The sequence below is a fragment of the Monopterus albus genome, unplaced genomic scaffold (assembly GCF_001952655.1).
Source record: "Monopterus albus unplaced genomic scaffold, M_albus_1.0 scaffold174.1, whole genome shotgun sequence".
Taxonomy (NCBI): Eukaryota; Metazoa; Chordata; class Actinopteri; order Synbranchiformes; family Synbranchidae; genus Monopterus; species Monopterus albus.
The window spans coordinates 1195904-1204233 of NW_018128054.1; the positions used below are offsets into that span (position 1 = coordinate 1195904).

At 43.2% G+C, this 8330-nt stretch overlaps 1 protein-coding gene across 1 annotated transcript in view; it reads left to right on the top strand.

The window, feature by feature from the left end:
- Positions 1 to 210: 210 nt before the first annotated feature.
- fam20ca (FAM20C golgi associated secretory pathway kinase a) overlaps positions 211 to 8330 on the top strand; it is a 38279-nt gene continuing 30159 nt past the window's right edge. The window contains exons 1-3 of the mRNA XM_020616476.1: positions 211 to 1603; positions 2194 to 2378; positions 5220 to 5298. Coding sequence (XP_020472132.1) covers positions 1053 to 1603; positions 2194 to 2378; positions 5220 to 5298 — 815 coding nt within the window. The 5' untranslated portion in view covers positions 211 to 1052. The remainder of the gene's footprint in view (positions 1604 to 2193; positions 2379 to 5219; positions 5299 to 8330) is intronic.

Below are 8330 nucleotides of genomic sequence, written 5' to 3' on the forward strand. Positions count from 1 at the left end.
TTGTTCTCAAGGCCCCTCGGGAACCCATTTCAAGAACCAGCGGCTTATCATGTACTTGGCATAATGGCATACAGGAGATACACATTGTATCTGAGATCATACAGTATAGTGCATGGACAGCAGAGTGTTTCAGGTTGTGTCAACGCCCTCTGGCTGCGTTAAAGAGCGTTGCAAACACAAAAGGGTTTCAGTCCACACAGCTCTTTCTCCCTGAAGCTCGCCTTTAATGTCACAACTGCTACTTGTATGTGCAGACGCAGCCAGTCTCTTCCTCATGACGCCACCGAGGCTGGGCTCAAAGGGCTTCGATCATAACATGTAACACGCCCACCCTGGATGAACACTTGGAAGGACGACAAGGCAGTGTTAAGAGGACAAATGACAACCAGGATCCCTGCACCTGCCAGCCAGTCTCTGATTTGACTTCATCCATGCTCGCAGACAGGAGCAGCTCTTGTCAAGACGCGGGACGGCATCCAAGCATCTCGCAGCGGATCACCTGGGTTTTTTTTTAATTCTGTTTTTTTTAATTATTTTAAATTGACCCTAAATACCAGGAAGGGTGTGTGTCTTTCGGACCATATCAATCTCTCTAGTTACTTTTTTCAGTTAGGACTCATTTGACATCTCACTTAATGTTATACAAGGAAGCAGGTTTGGAGAAGAATATCGGTGCGTTAAATAGGACCCACTCCCCCCCCCGTTAGGCTACCTCTTCTCACGATTTATGAAGTCGTCCGTCTTCCTGATACTGTATCCTACTTAACGCAATGAATGAAGACCACTCTGTGAGCCGCTGCCAGTGAAGTGTCCAGTGCTCACAATGTGCCGGTCTGTTCACCTGCCTGAGACTGAAGAAATCGGACTGCTGTAAAAAACAAAAAACAAAACGGAGCACATTATGGAGTTCTTGACATAGGCTGACACGCTTTAAATGTGCAATGACCGTAGTAAATCTTCCAACTAAGACCGCTGCTTTGTCAACACTGTTGGACATCGTTGTCGGTGCCTGAGGTGCGCTGCGCTTAAAGCTGACTTTGTGTACAGAAAATATGATAAAGATGATATTGTTTCGTAAATTCAGAGTGTTGATACTCATGGTATTTCTAGTAGCGTGCACTATGCATATCATGATAGACTTGTTACCAAAACTAGAGAAGCGGGCGGACAGCGGGGACGGCGGCTGTCAGTGCGCTCACCACCCGGGCAGGGAGTCGCAGGGCTGGGGGAAGCAGCGCGCCAGGTCTGCGGCTGAAGCGGGCTGGCCTAACAAACATACGCTGAGAATCCTGCAGGATTTCAGCAACGAGCCGAGCTCCAACCTCACTTCCCATTCTCTGGAAAAAATCACTGTAGCCGGGGACAGAGCGGAGTCCTTCAAGCGGATGAGACCGTCGGCGAACAAGGCAGAGGACCACAAGCCGCTCATTGGGGACGCAAGTGGGGCTCGGACTGTCCCTGCCCACGGTGTCTCCCGACTGGCTGCTCTGTTTGAGCATCCCTTATACAAGGTTGACCTTCCTCCCCTCGTGGACGATGACACTTTGTTTAATGTCAACACTGACATCAGGTTTTATCCCAGATCAACGACGAACCAAGGATGGTAAGACGATGGGAATCTGTTCAACTGAAAGAGATACAAGTGCTAAATTCCGTTGTAAATGTCACGTTTTTAATGTTTGAATGCTGTTTTGATTTATAACCAGTTCACACTGTCAAAATGATGAGATATCACCCTGTGTTCTCCTGCACTCACACCTCTGTCTGTCTTGACATGTCCTTTCATCTGTCCTGGAAGTTTCTGTCTCTTAGTTGTCTCCAGTATAATGTCCACTCATCCACCTGCTGTATCCACACATCTCTCCTATTGTTATGCCATTTTATCCTTTTGGGCACAACTTATGAGTAATCATCATCCTGGATTTTTTAATATACTTGGATTATCTTTAGTCAGTGGAGCTGCATGGTATCAATGTACTCATAATAATAATAAATCTGTGTGTTATTAAGATGGAGTGCTCTGTGCCGACTCCTTCAGCATCAGTTAGTCTGATATAGTTGTTCAATAGTAGGCAACCGCAGTGACTAATGTAATAATCTGTTACACCACAGACTAAAATGAATTTGAATCTATTTGCACCACAATGTCTAGTTAAACCTCCTCTCCTTTTATCTCCTCTCCTAATTTTTCAGGCACAATGTGGACGGGAATGAAGAGGAGGAGGAGTTCTCTCCAACAGGAGAGGCGACGGCAGAGTCTTACCCCAACTGGTTACGTTTCCACATTGGGATCAATCGCTACGAGCTGTACTCCAGACACAGCCCTGTGCTGGATGCCCTGCTGAAGGACCTGGTCACACAGAAAATCACCAGTGTGGGTGAGTCACACGGGGAGATGCTACCGAGGTGCATGTGTATGTGTGCAGAGTGTAGGTAATCTACAGTACTATATGTGCACAGGTTCACATAGGCTCGTATGACTAATTTGGATGATTTAACTGGTTTTATCTGGCTCTAACTGCATTTCTGCTTCTGTGTGAGTTTATAAATCTGTGATCAGCTGCCTTTTCTGTCATGGGCTTGATATAGATCCTGCCAATTTATGTTTATCAAATATAGTGAGTGAACATTGTGAGTAGGTGGCCAGCATGTTGGTGTGTTACGGCATGTTGTAGAAGCTGTGGCTTCATTTGATAATATTCAGGTGTTTTTATATATACAAATCCTTTGACGGTCCCGGTGCAGGATATACATTATTGCACCTGAGCCATCACATCCTTTAAAAAAGTAATGGCAAACCCAACAGGAAGAAAAGGAAGATCACACGTCTAAAGAAAGTCCCACAGTTATTAAAGAACTTCAGACAAATGTAAAGATAACCCCTTGAGAATGGAAGTTTGTCTTAGTGTGAAAATGCCAACGGCTGTGATATAATATTCATAAGCACAGTACTAATTAAAACAGCTATGCTTATAATGTTGGTTATCTGTAGCTCTTTGTGCAGCTCACTGTATTTCTGAATGAAGCTTTCTCAGCTGTCTCACTGTTAGTGGACCCTCGTTCCCTCAGAGACAGAGACAGTTGTTCATACAACACGTGCACTTTAGTCATTTGTGTGTGTGTGTGTGTGTGTGTGTATCTTGTCCCCTGAGTTTAGAGTATATAAACAGACACCCCCAGACACACCTTTAAAAACTGTCTGCAGAAAAGAAACAGTGTGTTGTGTGCTTGTGCACCCAGAATCATGCACTGCAGCTTTTACGCCCCATAATTAATGCACACACTTACCACTTATCTGTCTCAATAAAATTACAAAATACAGAGAGCACTAGGAAGTTTCCCTGTTCAGCATTTTCTCAGCAGCAGTGCTCCCCACTCTCTAGCTCTCCCTCGCATCCCTCCTCTGTGTCTGCCTCTCTGCTGCAGCAGGCTGTGGCCTTTTGTTCAGGCTTCAGCTGGACTCATAAATCATACGCACAGTACTGCGATATGGCACAGGTGAGAACGGAATGGATTTATCATGACACCATGGGAGGGGAATCTGATAGTGGTGGGTGAGGCCTGGAGCTTTCTGAAAGACCAGAGAAGGTGAAGGTGCTGGAACAAAGACAGGGACATCGATTCATTTGTGGATGCTTGAAGAAACAGAGTAAGAGATAGATGGTTAGATCAACAGAAACGCATACATTCACTCAGACACTGAGACAGATGGCCTTTAGGCGAATCAGGTGTCCTATTGAGGTTCACTTTTGTCATGTTTGATTGCATGTCAGTGCAGATAAAATCCAGAGAAACAATCAGCCGAGTTTTCTGGGCTTTTCCACGGGGGATTACTGTTTGTAGTTAGAAACAAAATGTTTTATCAGCCAGCACTTAGGAATGAATTGAGGTCAGCTCCTCAAAGACTGAAGCTTAAAGGTTCAAGGTCAAATCATTTAAACCTAGTTCAGTCATTTTCAGTGTCTCAGAGGTTTTAGATTTGCTGTATGGACCTGGCATCTATACTGCTGTTAGTGTAGTCTTTGGTATTGATTTTGCTCAATAAACATTTACTGTCATACGAAAAAGGCACTGACCTGAGGTTATACAGGTTGTACTTTGTGTAACAGTGTATTTAAAATCCAAAAGCTTTTGAGAATGAGTCACGGCAAATGGGGGAGGCTTGCCAGTGGTAAGACAAAGTGAGACAGCTACCCAGCCAGCAACCCAGTCAGTAAGTGGGTCCACCACATGGGAGCTTATGTTGATATTGGGGTTATGCAGAAGCGCTGTGTTGTGCGATATGCTCAAGTTAATGCGCTGTAATAAATAGGAAAATCCCACAAAAATCTGCCCATTGTGGCAGAAACATAAGGCATTTACAGGCCTGGCGGTGTCTTTGTGTGAGTCACAGGACGCTCATAGTGAGTCTGCATCAGCCTCTGGGAGACACTGTGGACATGACTGATAGTCAGACACGTGCCCTGGCTCCTGTCCTTGGGTACAAGAGGTCAGCCTTTGGGAGTGAGAGGGGAACTGCTCAGAGAGTGTGATGTGCACAGGCAGTCACCGACAATGTGTGCAGTTCACAGAGGCTTACAGAGAAACATATGGTCAGAATCTGGTCTGTAGTAGAACATGTGCTCATATACAGAGCAATGGAAACACGCAGCTGGGATGAATTCATTTTTGATTTGATTCAGGAAACTAATATTCCTGAAAGATTTTCATCTCTCCAAGCAAATTAAGTAATGGAATAATTGCACTATAATAATGAATTGGAGTTTTAAATGGCTTTATGGACTGAAACAGAAGGAACCTCTTTGACTCACTGTGTTTTGGTTTTGGTTTTTAATATATCAAAGTGATACATGTCATTTTCAAGATGATCGCATGCTATAAGAACACGTAGCCACTCGGTTATATTCAAACTGTGCATTTGCATGTGCATCCCATAATCACACCCAGAGCCAATCATATATTAGCTGTCAACAGATGCATTTCATGCCACTTCTTGCTCTCAGTCAGCTCCTAACTGCCACAATTGCACTTTTGTTGTACATTGCCTGGCAAATTGGTCAGCAGATGTGATAGCTCTATCATGCTAAATTACTCTCTCCAAATTGGTAAACAATGAAACAGCTGTGCACATGGTCCAATTTATTTGTGTGTTTGTGTTTATGCGTGTGTGCATATGCTTCAGATTGCAGTTTGATTTGACATCTCAGTTTTCTTTGCAGCCATGAAATCAGGAGGCACCCAGCTGAAGTTGATCCTGACTTTCCAGAACTATGGACAAGCACTGTTCAAGCCCATGAAGTAAGTAGCACCGCAAATGATGGCACGATGCTACATTTACATTTTAGTATGCAGCACATCTTCTGGGTATTGCAGATGTTATCATTACTGATATAAAGTACCTCTGTTAAAACATCTAATAGCAGTTTCTCGGCTTTAAACACACTTCTCAGAATTCAGCAAATCTGCATTTTCCCTCTAAAATAACCAGCATCTACATCTGTTTGATGCACTTGGTTTGATGCACCCACTTGTAATGCACAGGAAATCTCATCTGAATAAGTGCCAAGTACTGCTGTTGCATCTTGCAGTATGTTCAGATACTCAGAACACCCCTCTGTGTGATCTTTTTTCTGATGGGGAATTGTCTGTCTGCTTTTTAATTAACATCAACAGGCTTGTGTGTTAATTAAAATGAGCATTGAGCCATCATGAAGACGTCTTTAGGGAGGAATATGTGCTGGCAAAGGCGCATTGCACATGAAAAAGAAATACCTTCTCTTTCAGCTGTCTGCGTTTTGCCTGATGAATTCTCAAGCCAACATGGATCAACATTGTCCAGGCCAGCTTGGCTGCGATCACAAGTAATTGTTCAGAAGCCTGGTTTGATTGGTTTGAAATGCAGAATGGTTTTCTACATGAAAGCCTCAGTGGAGAGTGTTAGATTCTTTGCGAGAGAGGAAGACGGAGGGAAAGTGGCAGAGACGGACAGACGGAGTTGTGCAATGTTGCCTGCAGAAGTAGCGTGTGCGCCTTATGTTGATGACTTGTAGCTCATGATTATGCTGTTTCTCATGTGCACCAAATTCATTACCATACCAGCCAAAGTCACATTGGTGGGAGGATAAGGAGCTGAGTAAGGCATCAGCTGGAAAATGAATGAAATTTTACTACTGAATATCTTGGTTTAATTTATGGAGAGGCTGCAAAGTTTATTCAAAGTTTATCAACCTAGTGTTTTGTATTAAAATGTCCTATTCAGCAGTTCTTTTCTTGAATGCTGTGCCAATTTATTCCCTGGTATATAAAAAGAACAGCAGCAGTGATGTTTGAATAACTTCACTTTAAGGTCAATCAGTAGGTGAATTATGCCTGTTAATGCACGAGGCAGTGTTTACATTTTCTTCAGGGAATATGGTCCAAACAATGGCAAACTGCACATCTATTGTAGCTTTTATACATGCAAACCTTTCAAGTCACCAACAGCAGCACGAAGCAGGCATCATCAGCGTAGTCATATCAGACAAGAACTGCGATGACTCCATGTTTGTGTGTCTGTCTGGGTATTTTTGACAAGCTGTTAGACTGGACTCAGCCTTCAGGAGTTGCTCCTTGGCAATCAGACAATATGTGTACATTCATGAGTAGTATGCATGAGTGTAAGTGTGATGGCAGGATAGTTTAATAAAGAAAAGAGCAGGTTGAGGTGTGTGCAGGTGCCGGGCTGAAGGCAGGAGAAAGTTGCTGTTCTTTTACTTTTGCAGTCCCAGAACTTTTTAGTGCACAAGTGGTAGAATAATAAATCAGTTTCTACCATTTTCATTTTACCTTGAGAGATGGCTGAGAAGTGAAATTCTCAGGTTCAGAGTTGGGAGAATTTATAGAGTAGATGAGTAAAGATCATTCAACTACACATTAAATTTCATTTTAAAACTTAAGTAATGGTCTGAACTTGGCTGCAATTGGACATTGTCCCGTTAACTTCAAAGTGTGAAGGGGAAGAGCTGATTTCTTACAGTAGATATAGCATACTGTATGTAAAGCCATCATTCTCAACTGTTTTGACAGTAATTACATGTCAGTTTCTGTATTATATGTTATAGATTCCTGTAGCTCTTTATTTACAGTCATTCTATTCAAAGTCCTTGTTTGACTGTCGCTGTAATCCATCTCCAGTGTTTGGAGATGTTTTCTTAAAGTAAATAATTAAGTTTTGTTGTTTATATCATGGCACAATGTCCCACTTTTATTTTAGGAGCAGTGATGCATTTTGGGTACTGTAGTACAGAGCATCGCTGTGCTACATTGTTTTGCTTCACCTGTCCCATTGTGCAGCATCAAGTTGTGCTTCAAAGCGGCTTTGATGTTTTTGGCCTCCTTTGAGTTGAATGCTAATTTCTACACCGGCATGGGCCAGGAGCTTGCACAAGCTGACAGCGTGCCAGACACTTCCACGTGATGTTTTCTCTGTTCTGCCATGGGGGGGGGAAGTTTGAAGCTTCGCTTTATCTGTCTGACTAAGTGTATGTTTGTGTTTGGTGATGGTGTCAGGGTAGGAGATGTTCATTTAGTTTTTTCAAACTGCCATTTAGTTTTAGCCCACAACAGCTTGTTTTCCCTCCGTGCAAAAAATAACCAAATTTTTGTTCTTTACAGTTTTTCCCCTTCCAAGGATTTTAATCTGACAGTCAAATGTACTCCCCTGAATGTAGTTCCTCAGTTGTGAGTGTTGTTTTCATCAGTGCAGAACTGCTGATACCTGGGCTCATCAGAATGCTTTGACTACCTAAAAGTAAAAAATGAATGAATCTTAGTTGTCTCCCATTAGACTCATGTTGAACTAAAGATGGGAATATGAGATGGCTTTGGCCATAGTGGAAGGAGGGGAGTTAAGTGCCATGCGAAAAGAGGAAGCGGTGATATTAGAAGTCAGACAAGAAGCAGTGATAGACCAGAGGGAAAGGGAGCAGTTAGCACCACCAGCCTGCCAGGGAACTGGGTTTTCCAGCTGGAGCCAGGTTACAGGCCGAGTGGAAACCCTCCATATTTTTTTGGCTGATATCCCTGATGCCCATACCACCCATTCCCTGCCAAGATCCTGGTTGTGGTGTGTACACAGAATCATAATATTCATGCCATGTTAATTGGATTTGTCAGATAGAGGGCTCAGGGATTGAGGGAGGAGGAGTAAGCCGCTGATATGCAAAGAAAGAATTAATTTCTCCATCATGCGTTGTTTGACAAGGCTGTTCCCACCCACCCCCACCCCCTTTCTTTGATTATATTGATGTATTGATCGTACAATCCAGAGTGGTTTAGGCATTGCATGAATA